A 21,572-nucleotide genomic window follows, 5' to 3' on the forward strand; every position below is an offset into this window, starting at 1 on the left:
AATAAAGAAAAGAGCCCAAAAAAGTGTCAGGTTTCTCCAGAATAATGAGGCCTGGGCTTCTTACTATTTAAAAAAAAAAAGATATGAAAACTGAAGATATGATGAATGAGTTTGAGCAGTTAAACTCCATATGCAGATAATAAACCTGGAGTAGTAATGACGGTGAGAGCTGACTGCATCCCTGCTCTGTCTCTTTAACCAGCAGACTCTCTCTCACTCTGGTCCCTCCCATTCTCGCAGCCCCTCCAGTGTTGCTGGCCTGAGATGGGAGCGCACGCAGCGGCGGCACCATCACGGCCGAAGAAAAGAGATGAACCTGGAAAAGAAGAGAAAAAACAAGACCATATAGGTATCGTGGGGAGAAAAATGGGATAACGAAACCATCTACTTTAGCCGGATCACTGCGCTTGATCTCGTCCTCTGAGAAACTCCGATGTTGTCGTCGCTTGTGTTTTGCGCTTTTTATCCTTTCTCCTTGAGCGCTGCTGGTACAAAGGCGGTCTGGAGCAGCAGCAGCAGCAGCAGCACCTGGGATTACTGCCATATGAATGGGCAAGAGTGAACGGACCGGCTATCGCGGACTAACCCGGGAATAGTAGACACAGACAGTGAGTAAACCCAGTTGGATTAAAACACTTTATTCTTTTTTTCCCCTTCCCTCCTCCTCCCTGGGAGCCAGATCCCCGTGTCAGTCACCTCGCGAGGACAGATGCTGTCATTGTATCGAAGCTGAGATTATAAAAACAAAATCTTCTGTAAGTGTCCTTTTCTGGAATGATGCAAGAGAAAGACGCGCGTTATTGCAGCTTTTTATTCTTCTATTTTACGCCGCGCACATTCCCAGCTATTCCTGTGGCCGAACAGCCGGTTTCTCTTGTTCAGAATGGGATGTATTGTTGCATCTGCGCAACCCACGACAAGTGTCAGGAATTAAACTGTGCGTTTCTGAACGGGTTACCTAAAGGCCTGTTTTAAACACTGCCTCTGCTCGGACTGTAAGTGGCCATTGTCTATAAGGACTCTTGAGGGGCGAACTGGACTAAAAAAAAAAAAAAAAAGAGGGGACAGGCGGTGCGCCCGTTGGCTTCATTCACCTAGTGTGTGTGTGAGCCAGGGTCAATCACAGAAATAAATTAGGCACAATATGGTGGAACCGGTTGGATTCACCGAGGCGTGGAAAGCGCAATTCCCTGAGTCCGACCCCCCCAAAATGGAGCTGCGATCTGTCGGAGGCATCGAGCAGGAGCTGGAGAAGTGCAAAGCGTCCATCAGGCGTCTGGAGCAGGAGGTGAACAAGGAGCGCTTCCGTATGATCTACCTGCAAACCCTCCTGGCCAAGGAGAGAAAGAGCTATGACAAGCAGCGGTGGGGCTTCAGGAAGACGCCGCTGGGCGAGGGGATGGACCCTGCAGCCATGCAGGGTGCTGAATGCCAGTCCCAACAGCCTCACATGCAGGAGACTGGTGTAGTAGGTGTAGTAGGTGTAGTTGGTGGAGGGTATAGTGGCGGTAGTGTGGATAGGAGCCGTTATCAGCCTCTTGGAGATGGAGCTGGACGGTCCAAACCCAGGCCTCCTCCAGCCCGGAAATCAGCATCCCACGGGGACGGCCTGGAGTCGGCCTTTGAGGTACCCCAGCAGGTCGAGTCTGCGTCCTGTGACAACCTAGATGGCCTTTCGCCGTCCAAGCAAAGAGGCAGCATCTCTGTCTCCCCCCGTAGGGTCAACCTTCTGCCCCCAGACAAGGAACTGCCCTCTGACCCCAAGGACAAGCTGGGGATGGGTCTTGGCGTGGCAGCTCTTAGGTCCAACTTTGAGAGGATCAAACGGGCCAACTCTCACTCTGCGGGGGATGTAGCGAAGGGTCAGGAGAAGCAGCTGCCACCGCCACCACCACCATTCTACTCTAACATGGAATTCCACCACGAAAGGGGTCTGATCAGGGTCAATGACCGTGACGTCTCCGACAAGATCAGCTCCCTGGGCAGCCAGGCCATGCAGATGGAGCGAAAGAGATCTCTTCACTCCCTCCCAGGTAACCTGGCAACGGTGGCAGGGGAGCTCCGCGCCAGGCCAGTTTACAGAGGCCGGTCCACTGAGAGCACCTGCGGCTATGATGCAGAATATGAAGATGGAGAACCCAACCAGCGACATTCAGGGAGGGCCAATGGTGGCAAACCTCCTCCCCCTCCATGGCAGCCTTCCGAGTTCCAGGCCTACTCCAGTGTCTATGTTGGTGGGGTGATGATGGGTGAAGGTGGCGGTGGAGACGGGAGAGGCGGTGGTGGAAGTGGTAGCGGAGTCACAATGAGAGACCTCGGGGGAGGCGATGACCACCTCCTGACCTGGCCGCGCCGCTCCTACTCCCCGGGGAGCTTTGAGGATGTCGGCGGAGGTGGTGGCTACACGCCAGACTGCAGCTCCAATGAGAACCTGACATCCAGCGAGGAGGACTTCTCCTCAGGTCAGTCCAGCCACGTCTCACCCAGTCCCACCACGGCGTTCCGTCGGCCCTTCAGAGAGAAGAGCCGCTCGCCGTCCCAAAACTCCCAGAACTCCCAGCACTCCTTTGACAGCAGCAGCCCTCCAACGCCGCAGTCCCAGAAGCGCCACCACCGGCAGCAGGGAGGCCACGTGGTCATGTCTGAAGCCACTATTGTGAGCGTTCGCAAGACTGGTCAGATCTGGCCACCTGCTGCCCATCATGACCTTTTGCCCCATGGTAGAACATCGCATGACAACAGTTTCCATGGAGAGCACCTAGGTGAGTGTTGACTGCTGTCTCTAATCTTTTTTTGTGGTGGATAGCAGGTGGGCTGGAATGCAAAGGGCATTTCAGAAACCGAGTACGGCTGGTTGTGTGTGGAGAACGGAAAAATGAATGAAAGCCTGAGTGAATGAGTGTTATTGAGTCATATGTTGGCATCTTTTCTATTTTTAGCTTCTTCTTCTTCTTCATACAATATGTTTTTAAATCCCAAAGCAAAGCCAAATGTTGACTTGATTGACATGATCATCATTGGTGATTGTGTGTGCGTGTGTGTGTGCACGCAAGCAGGCGATACTGTGTTCTTTGGATGTCCCTGCGTGGGAGACAGATGAAAGATCCACCTCTGCTTATTCCTGGAATGTCAGTCGGGTGGGTGAACAATAAATGCGGTCAGTCTGGGTTGAAACTGTTGGTCTAGCCTTTCTCAGACGACTCCTGCGGCGAGTATGGAATTCCAATCACAGGTATCTGTCTGTCTGCCTTAAATGTGACAGAGCAGAAGACAATTCCCTGAAACTGAAACTCTTCACCAGCTTGTAGCGCAGGCCAGGACAAAAGAAATCCACTCTCCTAACAATTATGCGCGGTATCCCTAACCACTTAATTGTAGCCTCTGAGCCGTTGGCACCCATAATAGAACAGCAGCTAGCAGATAGATGTGCAGCCTGGAGGGAACCGGGATGTGGCTAACTTGGCTGTTAGGCTCAAGCCCAACAACAGTGGAGTGTGTTGCTGAAAGAAGCACATTAGTAGGACTTAACATACTCTAATTCCTCAGTAAAGTTTCCATTGCAGAGGCTTGTGCCAGCTTTAAAGAAGTGAAACCAAACGCTGCAGTTTAGCTGCAGTTGTGCACATGTCTGCTTGTTGTCTCTCTCAGTTTTTTTTCCGCTGTTGAAGTGAGTAGTGTTTTAGCACCCACTATATTGTAACAGTTTTTTGGGACTGGCACCCTGCTGGACAGACAGCAGGGTGCAGGCATCACACGGCCACTCCAGTGTCAGGATGAACTTCCACGAGGGGAAGATGTAGTCCAATCGTGACAGAGAGAGAAACAAAAAGAATGGGAGTATTTACTGGAGGAATGAGAACCCTTAAAGATAAAGAGAAAGTGAAAGTGTGGAAGCTGAAAAGAAGATGCCAACTGTGCCCATACAATAAAGTTAGGCTGCAGCGAATTTAACTAATGTGAAGGCCTAAAGAGAACATATTGCGCTCATTTTCAGGTTCATACTATTAACTATTTTACATAATGTAATGTGAAAAAAGATAATTTTCCTCTACTGTCCGTATACATATATTCTCAAACACCCCATTTTAGCGCCTGTCTCTTTAAGCCCAGTCTGTTCTGATTGGTCAGTGTCTCTAGGTCTTTGCTCTCTGCGTCTGCACCATCATTACCGACATTGACTGTTTCTGAATATGGGCCGTGTGCATTTTTCTGTGGATTGAGCGTTTTGACACTTGAACTGTACTTATGCAGCACCTCGACCATTTTCATGATCAAAACAATATGGGACCTTTAATAACATTAATATTTTGCTGTTAATATTTGATTCATTATTAAATACATTACTATCATCATTCTGGGTAGCATTGCTTTCTTAAACCTGATGCCGCACATTGCCTAAATATCCTGAACAGAGAACAGGTCTCTGTGCATCTATAATTCATTTATTTGAATAGAACCACTGACACAGTGGCCCTGGTGGAGCAACTAAAATGTTTTTCCAGACAGGACGCAACCATCAAACTAGAGTAGCATCCTGTTCAGAAGACCATCTCAGAAATATTTGCAGTGAAAGCGAAGACATCTTCCGTTTTTATTACTATTTCCTCCCTGATGACAAGTACCAGTAATATGCAACCACCATAGACAATTGAGCAAAATGCTAACATTCATAGCTCTACATCAATTAATATTGTGCAAAGTTAAGAGCTAGTGAGTCCCCAGCAAATGACTAGCTAATTCCCCAGCTGCTATGTTTAGGATTATCTCTGCACTGTCTGCTCTCTTTGTTTTAACATCTTTTCCACAACAGTGAGCCCTGTGGGGAGTTAGGCAAGCCAGAAGAGCAGGGACATAGATGGAGGATGGGGTGGGGGGTGTTGCAGACAGCGATGCATTTAGTGGGATAATCTGGAATTTGGAGTATAAGGAGTAAAAAATGTTAGTTAGACACCCTGCGGAGTGGTTTTGTTTTCTAGTTGGGTTTTAAGCTGAGGGCAGACAGGGGTGAGGTTGACTGAGAAGGTAATCATAAAGATGAATATTGCATCATTTTGCGGCACCAGTGGTGTATAATTTCAGCCATAAACAGAACAGAAAGCAATAGTAAGGGAAGTGTGTTTATGGCGGCCGTCTGCTGATGATAATAATGAATAGTGGGACGGTGTTGTGAGGGAGGCAGAGTGCAAGGCAGAGCTGTCGTTTCTCGCTTCATTGGTCAGGGATGCGGGGGCTGCAGAGAGGCACAGATGGGAAGAACTCTCCCGTTGCGTAACAGAAACACACAGACTCGGTCTTAAACACAAAGAACACACATGCTTGATGTTTACTCCTATACCTTGATACTGCTTTGCCTTCAGCAGTAGGTGTTCATGTGTCGTAGGTAGAGGTAGAGTTTCTTGCCGGTGGTTGAGTCTGGAGAGGCCACTCTAACACCATCTGCCAGAGCTGTTCTGATCTATAGTTCTCTTCTCTGCATGCCAACAACAGTAGTAATTGCCCCATAATGTGTTTTGTTTATTTAATGTTGTTGGTTTTTTCAGGATGAATAGTTTACATGCCGAGCAGAGACGAGCGGGTCTTTGTGGCTCCGACAGAAAAGAGAACTACAAAATGAGTGAAAGATTAAAATAGAAATATTTCCCTCGAGTGTCATTCAGTGGGAAAGCAGCGACGCTTGGCAAGTTAAATCTAGGCTCGTGAAAAAAAAGCATGTTTGGAGGCACAACTGCCAAATTTTCATTTTTGAACTGAACTGAGCAAACAAGAGTGCAGCGACGTTACGTCAAGAGTTTGTTAAAGGACTGACAAGTCTTTTTCACGTTGCCATGACTCGGTTTTTCATCTCCTATTGCATGCAAATCTCTGCAAAAAATTCTCATTAACTGAAGGACATAAAAATTGACGCCAACGGATCAATCCAAATGTTTCCCACATGCAGGACTATCAAATTTGTGGAAATGTGAATTAAGATCAAATTCAAACCTCAAACACATTACCTGCTGAAAGTTTCAGCAAGGTCAGTTCATTGAAGAAAGGAAGCTTTCACTGCCCTCTCTAATGAAATGGGTGGTAACCACAAATGGCATTTTTCTACATACGCTGTTTCCATTGATTCATTTGAAGGGAAATATGCCCCTAAACCAGAGGAATACCTGAGGGTTTGTGTCTCTGAGGGCTGCGATGCCAAAGCAGGACAGACCTGAGAAAGCTTCAATGGCTGTTTTGTTCACAACTTCCACCTCCCTCAGCTGGAACTGTCAGTGGCTATATTTTTAGACAGGCACAACTTAATGGTCGTTGTAAGTAGAAATTGTAAAGCAAAAATAAATAAGGCCAAACTTAGCCGTTAGTTCGCAAACTGATGAACTGTTTGGGGTGAAGAGCAAAAGAGATAATATGGAATATGTCAACACATCTCATTTCATAAAATGCTTTTTAACCCTTATGCTTCGAAAAAGGCCTTTTTTTTTTTGTCAGTTTTTTTTAATTGATTTTGTGATAATTTTGGCTGTGTTATAGCTTGTGGCATACATTTTTTTGTGTCCGGCAGCACTCTTTAGGCTAACATCATCTAGGTTAGCATAACCTTATCTTTCCCACTAACTCTGAAACAGATTCCTCCATATGTATTGCTAATAAAGATTATACCAATAAAACAAATATACAAAAAAGAAATCAAATATACAACAACTGTAAGGAAGGACAAAAAACAGTCACTGAAAAAAGAAAAGGGCTCAGTGTTCCCTGAGGGACATTTGCAGATCAAATCCTATGGTGTCATTAGTGCTTCTCTGTGTGTTTGTGGGTATTTTGCTCAATATATTTGTTATACACTCATGCGTACCTCCTAAGAAATAAGAATCAAACGTGCTGCTCTCGTGTTCATGTTTGTCTGTCTCAGCAACAAGCGGCCAATCAGTGGGGATAACGGTCTGTAGCAGCAATGTCAAAGAGGATCTGAGGCTGTATGGGTTTCCTACTCTCTGAGCCTCTGTGTGCGCGTGTGTGTCTGTATACATGTTCGCCATGTGATTCAACACGTATTCCCAAGTGTGTGCAGGGAGGGGTTGAAAAGGATGAAAAGGAATGATAGGTAAAGATGTCTCATGAGATGCTAAAAGAGATTTTGTCAGCGGTATCTCCAATCCCACATGCTTTTCACTAGTCCGGTGTGGCACAGTGACCCCCTTTTCACACTGAGCGAGGGGGCGTGGGGGAGGACTGTAGCTCTTAAAAAGGCTTATTCACTCTCTGCTGTTCTGTGACGGCACACAGAAGCTACAGGCTCACAGTGGGGCCAATAGTGGTGGACAGGAGAGGAGAGAAGCATGGGGGGATAAGAAGAAGAAGAAGAGATGGCCGGGGGGTGGGGGGGTCAGCCATGCTTGCCAGCTGGGTGCTCAGCTCAGACTTTCATTGGGCTGGTGAAGCCTGCTTGGACCAAGTACACCGCCACAAAATGGCCACTTTGTTCCCTTTGCTGGGAAAAGACATGGAGGGGGCCTGTGAACTCATTCAAGATTTTAGTTAGTTGGTTTGTGTGTAATGTTACGTGCAGTGTATAGTGTTTTTTCTTTTTTTTTTGCAGCATGATTGATGTGACACATCATTATGTACCTGGCAACAAGACCATTCAATATAACAATATAAAATCCAACTGTAAATTATTAAAGAAAATCATAAGATCAAAACAATAATGTACAAAGCAATCATGTCTGGTCGAGTTGCAGGCCAATGATTTTGCAGTAGAAAGTCCAGACTGGCACAGCGGCTTGCTCGGTGCACAGCTAAGTTGGCAGCGGGCAGGAGGGTGGAGCTGCTCCAGCAGCTGCCCAGTGAGAGTCAAACTGCCCTGCTTGGTTTGTGGGGTTAGAACCACCAGTTTTAGCCCATGTGTATGTGTGTGTATGTTTTCAGACATTCAAACTAACCTTTCGGTGAAGGGAAGCAGATAGCTGGAATCTGCAGACAGACATGCAAACACAAACACACATAAACACAAACTCACAACCCTCCAAAGGGTAATTACTCTTCTCTGCTTCTGTTTATTTCTTCTCTTTTTTTAATTTTTTTTATGAGCGCTTGTTTACTTCCTATGCCAAGCATCCAGCCACAATCTTTCCTCGGGTGACCGACAGCTCTTGGAAGAAACTTGGAAAATCCCTTACAGAAATTCTGGTGACTGTTATGTTTAGCTTCTTGCCCTTTTGAACATCAGCCTCTTCAACATGGCCCTCGTTGTTGCGCTCACTGTCAACTGGATTGGCCACAGTGCACTAACCACTCACCACAGGGTTGTAGTGTGAGTGCTCGCCGGTGTGTGTTTTCTGGTTTTTCTACGTACTGAATATCCTATCTTAGCTGCACGGGCCGTTAATCACAACCAGCTCTCTGAGGGACCAGGTTGAGGCTGGGGGGGGGTGGGGGGGTGGAAAGAAAGACCTGGTTTATGGTCTGGTTGAGACCACAAGGCAATGTGGCGTCCATGAAGATTAATATCAGAATGACCCAAAAGGCCCTTTGTAATTGTAGGAATTTGTCCAGATTTACCGTCGTTTAAGGAGCATTCCACCTATTTTACATTTCAAAGTCAATTTTCTAGTCCCAGGCAGTACAACACAGCTTTGTTTAATGTCCTCAGTTTTGTCCAAGTCTAAAAAAATTACGTTGCGTCACTTGAGCGTCTATATCCTGTTACAAACTGTGGGTGTAAAAGATGTGAATAGCAGTCTGGGTTACCAGCTCTACCAAATTCTCCTCCCCTTCCTCTATCTTTTTCTTTTGCAAAGGCACTGTTGCTGCATTTGTTTGCCATATCCCATAATGTTAACTGGTGCAGCCAGACCATACCACAGAACCGACACGGTGCTGTGGAGATCTGGAATAGCGAGAATATGTGGACGGTAAGCAGTCCCTCATTGCATCATAGGACTTGTAGAATCCAGTGTGTTTGAGCTGTTGACCCCTTGACCTGATCTTGACCTGAGCCCCCCCCCCCCCCAAGTGTAATTCTAAGTCTGCTAGAGTGCTTTTGACACCAAATTAGATTAAAAAAATCAAAAAATATAGCACATTTTGCTGAAGATGAAAGGTAATCAAAGATGCAAGCGTATAGAAAACACGCACAGCAGTACACATCGCCACGCACATGTACAATCGAAAGCAAAGTGATACTCTTCTCTGAATTGGAGGGTAACAGAAACCTGTCTAGTCATGTAAACATTGTAAGCCTTAATCTCCACTCTTTAGTCTGGGAATTAGAAACTGGCTAACAATCAGATTAACCCTTTCTCCTCATATAATTCAGCTCACACCACACTGCACTCATTACGGTACTAATGCATGTTGCCCTATATATTACAGTTGGGATTATCACTTACTAAACATGGCTGGCATGCAAGCATAAATACAGAAATGATGGTCTCCTTACACAAAAATGTAGTATAATGGTGATGTGTCCTCTCTGGATTATGAAAGTGTGTGATTGGTAGTTTGTGTTTGGAAAGACTGATTACTGCTGCGCCACAGTGTGTAGGTATTCCTGAAATAAATGGAGCTTTTCTTTTATTTAATGAAGCGTTTTCGCTCATTTTCCACCTTGTTTCTTTCCTAAACCTCTTCTCTTTCACTTTATTGTATCCTCTTCTCTTCATCTCATCCTACTTTTTCCCCATTTCCTCCTCTTTCCCTCCATCTAAGTTCCATTCAAACAGCTGCTTCTGGTTTCCTTTTCGCTCGGAGCCAATTAGAGGTGCATCACCTTTCCGTCTTTGTGTCCGTTGCTTTTCGGCCGAGCAAAGGGGGGGAAACGCAGGGAGAGATCAAAGTCACGACCCCCCCTGCAGGAGCAAGCAGGCTCTCTCTGTAATTGTCCAATAGGGGTTTAACTGACGAATGTCTGTAAAACAACACAATCAATGCCAAATGTCAGCAGCTGGCCTCCTTGTTACAGAACAGTATAGACTGAGTCTATTCCCCTGCGCTGGATTCTCTCTTTTTGTTTTCTCTCATTTCCTCCAGCGATTTCTTTATGTGTGCTTTTCTTTTTTTCTGTCTGTCCACCATGCACTCCTTGCACAAGTATGCTCAATCTGTGTATTGTGTATTGTGTATTGTGTGTGTGTGTGTGTGTGTGTGTGTGTGTGTGTGTGTGTGTGTGTGTGTGTGTGTGTGTGTGTGTGTGTGTGTGTGTGTGTGTGTGTGTGTGTGTGTGTGTGTGTGTGTGTGTGTGTGTGTGTGTGTGTGTGTGTGTGTGTGTGTGTGTGTGTGTGTGTGTGTGTGTGTGTGTGTGTGTGTGTGTGTGTGTGTGTGTGTGTGTGTGTGTGTGTGTGTGTGTGTGTGTGTGTGTGTGTGTGTGTGTGTGTGTGTGTGGTTAAAAGCTTATGATGAAGTAAAACGGCCTCATTGGACTTTGATGAGGTTAAAGTTGTACTGTAAGATTTTCATCTATTTAATCGTCTTTTAAGTTACTGTCTATCCAAGAGTGAGTTAAAACGATGCCGGTTGATCATATGACCCACTAATGAAAGAACTTCTACTATATTACAATTACAACATCTGTGGTGACATTCCCAGGCTAGATATAAACACACCGCCATGTTAGTGACGCTGTGACAGCGGTTGGTCTGTCGGCCCAGATCGTCACTAACAGTTATGCTGCATTCACTTGTAACCGGAAATCGTGAACTTCCAACTTCTGAGTCAGGCCCATAGTAAGGGCAGAAGTGTAATAGGAACATGTGTGTGTGTGTGTATGGATTTAAGAAGATAACATATAGGCGAAGGACTGGAAGTAGAGAAGTGAATGTGTGTCAATAAAGTTTTAAAAAAGGCAACACAAGATGGAAGCATCTGAAAAAACAGGCTTGCCTTCAATAACATCTTACTGACAAAGAGGCCACTAGACACAACATATCTCAATTCTTATGGAGTACAATTTTAACTTCGGCTGACTGTCGGTACTAACTAGCGGTGGGGTTGTGGATCACTGAGGGTTAAGCTAAAGGATGTAGTGTTCCCCCTACTTCACTTCTTGATCGTCCTTGAGATCCTCAATATCAAAGATATTAATATCGAGTGTGGAGACTACCTTTTTTTCTTTTGCTAGGAGAGAAGAGCAGGAGTCATCAGAGTACTCCTGCAGGGACAGAAAACCCCTTGAAGTGGTTTCCATAGAGAAGAGGAAAGACCTCAGACCTCATTTGCTTTTTGTAGCTGTAGATGATGAAGAGTTACAAGACTAGACACCTTGTTCTCTCCCCCTCTGCAAGACAGGACACATGCATGCACATACTCTCTCTCTGACTCTTTGTCTCAATAACTCAATAACACAAGCATGGATGCAGACAATGTATTTATTTCTCTGCAGAGATGGAGCCAGGACCACGGTTTGCGTTAAGTAGCATTTTAATTGAATCTGGATCGAGCGTGGAATCCGCTTTTTTCAATTCTGAACCCTCTCGAATCATTTACCGCGTCCGCTTTGCTTTCAACATCACACTGAATAGGCAGAAACAACAGACAAATGTGATGCTTTGGGTGAGAGATTCATTATTAAACTCCAGGTTTCTTTACCAATCTGAAACAGGATCCAAAATGGAACCAGCTATCTGCTAACACACACACACACACACGCGCGCACACGCACACACACACACACACACACACACACACACACACACACACACACACACACACCACCAGTACATAACAAAAGACTCAAAATCTCTCTGTCTGTCTCTCTCTCTCTTTCTGTAAGATAAGATAAACTTTATTGATCCCACACCGTGTGTGTGTGTGTGTGTGTGTCTGTTTCTCCTCCCTCAGGTTCTTTGTTATTAGACTGTGTTTGCACTGGGCAGCTGGATGAGTTTGCTCAATAAATGGCACTTCGGACTGCAGGGCTATTAGAGGTGTGTGTGTGTGTGTGTGTGTGTGTGTGTGTGTGTGTGTGTGTGTGTGTGTGTGTGTGTGTGTGTGTGTGTGTGTGTGTGTGTGTGTGTGTGTGTGTGTGTGTGTGTGTGTGTGTGTGTGTGTGTGTGTGTGTGTGTGTGTGTGTGTGTGTGTGTGTGTGTGTGTGTGTGTGTGTGTGTGTGTGTGTGTGTGTGTGTGTGTGTGTGTGTGTGTGTGTGTGTGTGTGTGTGTGTGTGTGTGTGTGTGTGTGTGTGTGGAAAGAGACTGCAGAATGAGGTAGCTGTGCTATAAAAATAACACATTATTAAATAAACGAGTGAAGCGGCTGGGTGTCGATCAGCTGTTGCAGCTGGCTACTTGTGTGTGGTGAGCAGAACCAGTGGAAACGACTGGAGCTGAGGCATTTTACCAGATGTGAAGATTATTTTGATTTCCAATCATGCTTTCTCCGACTCTGGCTCCTTTTTATTGTGTGTTGTTTGTTGAGCCGCTCGTTGCAGAGGGACTGGATAACTGGAAGGCTCCAGGGTAAGATCGGATTTCATGTCGTGATCTGCCTCCCTCCCCTTCCTCCATCTTCTTCCCCGAATGCCCTTCGGTAACATCCCTCCTTCTGTGATATCTCTTATATGTCACTTAATATCCCATATCCCATTTCTCTATCCCCTTGACCATTTCTCTCTCTCTTCCTCTCTCTCTCTCTGCCTCTTTCACTCAGTCCTATTTGGCCTGGAGCGCACTATACAATATAAAGGCTGATTTTAAGCCCAATTTGGCCTTGACAACTGATTTTCAAGTCCGTGGAGAGGCTGCACTTGTCTGCAAAAATAAAGGACACCATCACCAGTCGGCAAACGTTATCTTTAGGGTTTTCTTTTTCTTGTTACATTGAATGTGTTCCGAGTTTGAGATCAATCTGAATATGATCGAGAGAAGGCAGATAGAAATGTGAATGGAAATCGTTAAACGTGTGATGTTGAGTCTTTTCAAAGTCAGTCAGAATTGTAAAAGCCTTTTTTTACATAGCCGTATTGTCTCTTTCTGTCTTTTTGTTTCAGTCCATTGTTAGCTATTTTTTCTTGTGACAGGCGGCAGAATTCAAGTCAGCAGCTCTCGGCCTCATTCTCCTCCTACGTACCTACCTGGGAGCAAAATCGGGAGAGAAATCCAACACTCTAGCACTTAAAACACACCTAAAACGCATATTTTCAAGTTAAGAGATGAATTTACATAACTTTCAAATGATGCAGAGGCTCAAGGCGGCTTAACAACCGCTCCGGATAGTTTCTCTCGTAGTTATTCTGTCTTCAACAGAAACCTTGTGCAAATAACCCTGACTGCAAGATTACAAAGCTGTACTGGAGGCGTGTGATGTTTGCTCTGCGATAGCTAAAAGCCAAATGGACAATTTGACTCAAACATATGCTCTTATGCTATTACTAACACATCACAAATGAGACCAGTAGCACTAAATGTAAAAAAAAAAAACTCTGCTGGAATTTGGCTCACTTGATTGACTTGAATATATTTCTCTACGTTAAAAGAACAACATTGAGTGACAGAGCTCCTTGTGAATGTAGGAGGAAGAGAAAATCAAGTGATTCCTCATGTGCTGCTAAGTTGTGGAATTTGGAGCTTCCTCTGCAGTGTCCACATGCTGTCCACATGGTCAAAACGGTCTCATTTTACTGTGCTTTTTTTCTTTTTTTTACATATCTTCCTGTGTCATTGTCAATGCAGCTCCCTCTCATTTGGCCCACTTTATGGACCTATAAATGGCAGAGCGTGCTCAGGGCAAAAGCGGTTGTGATTGGTTCAGAGTGACAACTCAAGAAGTATTTTCTGTCACTTCTTTAAGGAAAGTACAGTAGCTTGCCCGGCTGAATTTGAGTTGTGTGTGAGTGTTTTCTATCCAACAATATTAAGCCAGAGACATTAAAGGTTAAATATTGTAAAAAAAGAAAAAAAAGAAAAAAAGATTTCAATTTAGTTTTTATTATAAAGCAGGTCAAGGTGCTATATAAATACTGTGATAGTATAAAAACACTCAAGTCATGATGTCTGTCCGGTTGTGATGTCACAACTATGCTACATATATATACAGTATATATATATATATATATATATATATATATATATATATATATATATACTATATTACTTACTATATATATATATATATATAGTAAGTGTATAGTAAGTGCCACAGTAGTGTCGTACTCTGGCTGCAATGACAATGCAGAGAGCAGAGATATCTGTGAATGCAGATGTGGAAACGCTGACCAATCAGAGCAGACTGGGTCCTTTTTTGGAGGGGGGCTTAAAGAGACAGGCGCTAAAACAGAGCATTTCAGACAGAGAGTGAATACAGGTTTATTCGCACAGACAGTATGAAAAAAATAATGTGTTTTTTTGAACATTAAAGCATGTAAATATGTTTTAGAAGAAACTCAAAATACAAACATGAGCCTGAAAATGAGCATTATATGGGACCTTTGAACTTCAAACTGTAGCAGTCAGCCTCCTTGCCTATACACCAAACATGAATACACAAAGATGTAAATCCAGATATTTAGAAACAAACTCGTACATATAGGGCTGAATAAATACCCATTAATTGACTGCTGGATTTTGATAAATGGGTGTATTTGCTCGCATACATGCACCACTCTGCCTCCCCGCCTAATCCCTCTATCTGTCATCCATTATTGATGATGTAGCCCACTTGTTGCAAAACTAGAAACGTACTGGGAGTCATATTCCCCTCTCCCCCACCCCTTATTATATCTTCACATCCTCAGTCACACAAAGGAACATGCACATGCCCATGTATACACAGTTACACACACTAATCTGATGGGTAAACCAATATGTAATGGAAATATTAGTAGTAAGATGAGAAATACTGACTCCCTACAGGAAAGCATGGTTTGGTCCTGTTGCAGATTACAGTCACTACAGTGACACTTCATATTCGCTTATTTTTTCTGACCAAAAGTTAATTTTTAGATTTTTGATCAAAAAATTAGATCAAAAATCTAAATCAGGAAAAGCAGCGCGTTATAATACTTTCCTATCGATCGATTAATCATTGAAGCTCTAAACATGCCAACAAAGAGTTGTTATTGCATCTTTATATTCACACATAATATATCCCAAAATATTCCCAAATCAAATTTTACACAAAGTTAATCTTAATACCTATTACACTCAGCATTGTCATCTCATGAGTATTACAAGTCTTAGTTCTATTGACTATACATTGTTACAGATGATGGATTTATGATGTTAGGATTGTAGGGAGTATTCAAATTCAATATGTGTTGCAAATGACACATCCTTAACATTAGAACGCAGACTTTCCCACTGGTTTAGTTTACATTGTGGCTGTCCACCTTTGAATTTGGGTAATAAGCTCTGACATCTGCCACTTGAGCTTTGACACAAGCAAACCTCAAATGAAAGTCATTTTTCCAGTTGTTCAAGGAGGCGCCGTGTATTTTCAGCTACTATATATTTTGGCAGCATTTCCAAATAAATCCTACACATGGGAAATACTGGCAAAATGTTTTATGTGTTTAGATCAACACGAAATCAAACACAAATAAAGTAAATTATGTTACAGTGTCTGTACTGGGTGTTATGTTAACAGGTTATAAAATGGGATGTTTACCATGCAAACAAGGGATCCTGTTCTTCCTGTCTTTAGAACTTTACATTTTCGATGAAAGATAAGCCGAACTGTAGCAGGTCCAAACACTGAAAAAGTCACTCCAAAGTCCTGCTACAGCTACCATGAGTCATATACTCTCTTATAATGTCTGCAACCAAGTAAATATTACATATATTTTCCCACCACTCCTTCCTTAGTTTTACCTCAGTATTGACCATTATTATTGAATAGTCTACCAAGGTCTGATGTGGCATTTAGTTAGGCTTGTTTGCTCTGTCTTTGATTTAAATCCTCCCATATCTCTTATGAACAGCATACACAGCAGTGTAAAGAACAGTAGGCTCGGCTATATGCTCAGTCACGTGGCTCCATCTGTCAGGACAAAAGCAAGGCTTTTGCACATTTTGCCACAACACAAATCAGTGCAACAATGATTTGCTATTGTCAATCTCACCCTTTTTATTATGTCCCGACGTCTTGATTATGTATCAGGTTTTATTTTCTGATTTGATTTAATGACGTAGATGTTTCTGCTAGGATATGTTCAAAAACCAATGAGTTTTTTTTTGACTGAAGTGTAATTTCTGATCGGACACCCTCTGATTACAATTAAACAGCTAGGAAAAAGTGTAATATTGTGTGATTGATTGGACGTCTGCAAAAGCACCAAAGTCACCATTTGATTTTCCTCAGAGGGATAAATAGCAGCCGCAGTGCTGTATCAAATGATTGACACACTGTTGCCCCCCCCCGCATTGGATTGGATGATGGCCAGAGGACAAAGTGTCTCAAGGAATCCCTGTGTCACCAGAGAAGCTTTGGCACGCAGAGATAAAACACACTGCAGACCTCACACCCGGTACTATTTACACTAGACACAAACTTCCTCCGGCTTTAGGCCTTGTCATGGGATCTTGACTGAAACGCAAAGAAGACACACCTCTTTAGGTGTGTTCCCTAGTAGCGTGCAAACACACTGGTCCCTAGGTGGACATGCTGTTTCTTTGAAAGCTTCTTCTCTCATGTGCACTGCGTTACTGGCTACGTGGGGGATGCCGTTCCCAGCCGTGGATGTGTCTGTTAACGTGTGGGCGCAAACGTGTTCTTGTATCTATTGTGTGTGTGTGTGTGTGTGTGTGTGTGTGTGTGTGTGTGTGTGTGTGTGTGTGTGTGTGTGTGTGTGTGTGTGTGTGTGTGTGTGTGTGTGTGTGTGTGTGTGTGTGTGTGTGTGTGTGTGTGTGTGTGTGTGTGTGTGTGTGTGTGTGTGTGTGTGTGTGTGTGTGTGTGTGTGTGTGTGTGTGTGTGTGTGTGTGTGTGTGTGTGTGCTTTCATGTTTTTCAGACTGCCTTGAGTGAGACCTTGTATTTAAAACAGAAAGCGATCTATGCGAGGACCTGTGGTGCCCACAGTCTGCTCTTCGGGCCATAGCAAAGTGGAATAATTTTATTACTGTTGCACCACGCCGGGAGATATTCATAATTCTATCGATTGCTTAAGTGAATCCATGGTGAGAGTGCCCATCAGAAGACCTGTATAAATCTTTCAGCAGAGCATGGCAGAACCCTTGTCTGTGACCGTACTCTGCCATGTGGCCTGGTAGTGATAGAAACCTATCCTTCACTCAGACAAGGTTTCACCTAGCTGAAGTATAATTTTCAAGCTGCAATTTTCTGCACGTTAGAGAGCAGATTCTCATCCAACTAGACCATTTCTTTTGTTTTGGTAGTTGGAAATGGAAGGAAAAAGATTATCCACATATTCCCTCTTGGGCTCAGAGCAATAATGCAATAATAATATTTATGCTAGTTCTGTCTGCTTGTCTAACACAAGCACGTTGAAAAAGCATCCAGTTACCTGATGCATTTCCTCTGTCTTCCGTAGAAAGAAGGCTTCCAGAAAACTAAACAGATGGCTCGACTGTGTGAGGAGACATATTGCTCCACACAGTGGAAACTTCCAGTGTTTTACACTGACGCAATTAGCTGTAATGAATTGAATTAGCCCGCTAAGGTAGAGATGGCTTCAGTGAATAACACAACACAGAGAGAATCAGATTCTCCTCTGGCAGACACATTGTAGCATCTCGCTTCAAGGCCTCTGTTTTTTCACAGGGAGAAACAGATGTGTTAGTTTTATGGAAGTGTGTTTGGATGAGAGCTCAAGTGAGATTTTGGTTCTGGATGTTTTCTGTCCAAAAGCTGAGCATGCAGCTGAGCTGGATATGCTGCTGAATCCACAGAGGTGTCACCCTGTCTCACTCACTCTGAAAACAGGAGCCTTGTGACCGATAATTATATAGATTGTCACAAAGAGCTTCACTGTTACCATGGTTACATACTGTACATACATTCCAGGGGACGTCACAATCTCAAACTGTCCTTTCTTATCTCTTCAAGAGGCCAAAAATAGCTTAATGTCACAGTGAAGCGGCGGTAATGTGACAGAGTATAATTAGAAGAGAGATTTATTTTTTTGTATGGGTATATACAAATGATCGTCTTACATTTAAATCTTTATATTGAGCATATAACAAGAGATAACTGAATAGGATTAGAACTTGGAAATTGTATTTTCTTTATTTCACACTGTCTTAAATGTCTGTTCAGATTGAATGCATGATGTAATTAGTGCAAATTTGACCACTGGAATGCTTGTGTAATCCAGGTATTTTCTGCAACTGTACAGACATGAGTTGTACAGTACCTGCATTTGTGTTATGGTTGAGAATCTGACTGATCTCAAAACTTAGCAGAAACTCCAGCTTCTTTTATTATTTGAACCCCAGATCCCTCAGTATGGTAATGGATACAGCCGTAAAGCCTTGTTACATGCGGAACCTGTGGGTGAGAAGGTCAAAGAGAGTGGATGTCTTCAAAAGAACTAGTGCTACAGAGACCGCAAGACTGCCTGGTGGAGGAGTAGCCACTTCTAATATGGACAGACTGGGAACCAGACCTCCATCATCATGTTTGTGGAGACATTTTCTCACAGATAAAAGATCTTGGTCTCCAGATGAACAGTTTTTGGCTAAATTCTATCAAACTTTCTGTTTAACCTACAAATATAAATGATGGTGTGATGTTTGGAGTTAATTTAATAGTGTAAAACTAAAGTCTAACAACTTATCTTTGTTACCTTATATCGTTTTAATAATTAATTTTTGTTTTAACAAGAGTGGTCAAAAATACGCACTCCAAGCCATGCACTCCTCTCAGCCCTAGTCAGACACCTCTATCTCCTCGCTGTAAAGACTGGGAGCTGCTGGTCGTCCACATTAGCATCAATGCTGTCAAAACATCCGGGACCATACTTCAGTCCTTCACAATAAAGTGACATGCCTTAACAGCTCCAAAATATACCGCAAAGTCTTCTTAATTTACATTTTTTAATGTAAACTACCATCTGAGCCACTCAGGCTGAGCGTCATTCTTACTGCTTTCTCTCATCAAGGGATGAATGTGAATGCCCATGTACAAATGTGAAATTTTACTTGTAGATTCTTAGAAGTGTGTAAATAAATTATATTTCCACTTTGGTGCAAATCACCCAGTAATTCATGTTTTCTCAATCGGAAGGGTTTGTTTACTAGTGGTGCCATCGGAGAACGTTTCGGCTTTTGCCACCCGGAAGAACGTATATTATTGTTGTGACGTCCCGGTGAATTGTCGTATAGTGAATGAAATTAATCACTGAGAATTTGAACAGCACTAAAAAATGGTGAACACACTAGTCCAATACTTCTGTGATTGAACACAGCTAGTAGGCCACATAGCAGCATGGCAGGATAACAACAAAGTAGGGGCTTGAAACCTACAGATTGGTAAAGTTAGATTTGTTCCCCAATAAATAAATATATCCCCTCCAGGAGCAGGCAAGCAAAAAAACAAGTCCATCAAATACAGTATTGTGTGAAGCTTTGATTAGCATGTATCGTCCTCAAGTCAATGCTGTTTGGCCCGCTGTCGGTTAGCCTGTCAGTCAGTCTGATGGGCCACTCACAGAAAAGCAACGTTAGTGCATTAGCTGCCAATCATTTGTGAAGGCAACAACCAAAGAGACTCAAAGAGTGATTAAGAAAGACCAAATGCATGTGTGCGTCTGCAGCTCTCCAATGTCATTCATGACAAACACTGAATGACACAGAAGCTGGAAACAATTGTGATGCATGTGAAGAGGAAGTGCAAAACAGCCTGGCTCTGTCTCGACCAAAACTAAAGTGGCATGCTTCCAGAAATACTGCAGGAGAATTACATCCCTTCTCTGTCAGCCTGAGTGTTGATCATAGTTAGTACTAAATCTCTGCCGCATGTGACTGTTAAAGACTGCAAGATGATTTGTGGGAGAAGAAATCTCACAGGGCGTCTACAAAATCCACTGTCATGTAATAAACTGCCTGAAGCTTAGAGTATATATAAAAATAATTGCAATGTAGTTTATGTTTGATGTCATGTTAATGTTCTGTACTATTTTGGCTGAAATACAAAGGACAATTTAAAATGCACAGGCTTGTAATAGACTATAAAATATGGACATTTTTGTCTTGCTTTCTCTGCCTTCTGCCTAGATGCTTCTCTATATTTATTCTTTATATTCACTTCACTGTACTTTTAAATTCTCGTCTGAGGCTCTTATGTAAGTGAATTAGTTGGAAATGTAGCGTTTCATTTTTTATGTGCTGGCGATCAGAGACTAGCTGGCTTATGTCATCCCTCCCCAGCTAAGGGAGAAAGATTTACACATGAAACACCATTGATTCTGCCATGAATCTGCAAACCTTTCTAACTTCCATTACTCTTGTTTTAAACATATCCGCCTATCATTATGCTTTATTTCTTACCATCCCCAATATGAGTGCAGTTTGCTGTTTAGAAATACAAAATGCATCTTTGGTATATTTTTTCACCAAAGCAACTCTGGGCTATATACAGCTTGGAGCAAAGTAATGCTGTCATCCTAACTTTTCACTGCACTACTACATACTGTAATTCAGTTGTGCTTTCAAAAAGGCAAATTTAAGTTATTGTTGAAAGTCTGAAGGATAAGACACACAGTAGCAATTCTCAGAATGTCTCTATTGAAACATATCAATACCTCAATACATATAGTGGCTATATCCAGGTTAAAGGGTGTTATCCTATTCAGGTGGATAGATTGGTATTGACGGTGGGCCTTTTTCTGTTGCCATTTTAGTCTCAAGGCCAGGCCTCTTGAGAAAAAGAAGCTATCTGCCAGTAAAAAGCCATTATCTCCTTTTCCCTCTGCAAAAAAACAAAAGTGCCATCTCACTCCTTTGACTTATTTTTAACTCACTTCAAAGTGGAAGCAGGTCAGGATTTGAGGGAAGATGATAAGCAGGAATTGTTAAGCTAAATGTATGAGATGTGTAGAAGACATATAGTTAAATATTGGGGGACAAACACTCACCAACTTAGGAAGGAAAGTACGGTATATTGGTAGCCGGAATAAATTTAAATTAATTGTAATGGCAAACCGTTACACATCTAGGGAGCTAGGACTTTTGAGTCGTTTTTCTGGTCACCTGTTCCAATATTCCAACATTGAAGGAAAATATATATTATGGCTATATTGCGAAGTTCTAGTTTTCTAGTTGGCTAACCATACAGCTAGCTTGGTTAGCCAATTGACTTCCTTGCAAGTATCTGTATGCAGTTTAGCTAACATTACAACAGTTAATTCAGTGTTGACTTTAATCTTGTGTTAATGTTCGTTTACCTCACACCATCAACATTAAAAGGGAAAAATCTTGCATTTTCTGAAGAGGTCATTTTCTAGTTGGCTAACCAAACAGGGGAGCGTACCTATGTTCGCCGGGTCCTATGTTCCCCGCTTTGTATGTGACCAGAAAAAGGCCTGATGTTCCCCGCTTTTCACAGAAAGGGTCCTATGTTTCCACAGTCAGTGCTGAATTCCACAGCAAATAGGCTTATGTACTAAGACTGTAACACTACCCCCTAATCCTGACCCT

The 21,572-nt window shown here is 43.1% G+C and overlaps 1 protein-coding gene across 1 annotated transcript in view; it reads left to right on the forward strand.

Annotated features, from left to right (window-relative positions):
* Nucleotides 1–424: 424 nt before the first annotated feature.
* LOC310959211 (breakpoint cluster region protein-like) overlaps nt 425–21,572 on the forward strand; it is an 81,040-nt gene continuing 59,892 nt past the window's right edge. The window contains exon 1 of the mRNA XM_083930478.1: nt 425–2,762. Coding sequence (XP_083786604.1) covers nt 1,145–2,762 — 1,618 coding nt within the window. The 5' untranslated portion in view covers nt 425–1,144. The remainder of the gene's footprint in view (nt 2,763–21,572) is intronic.

Source organism: Echiichthys vipera (assembly GCF_963691815.1).
Source record: "Echiichthys vipera genome assembly, chromosome: 16".
NCBI lineage: Eukaryota > Metazoa > Chordata > Actinopteri > Perciformes > Trachinidae > Echiichthys > Echiichthys vipera.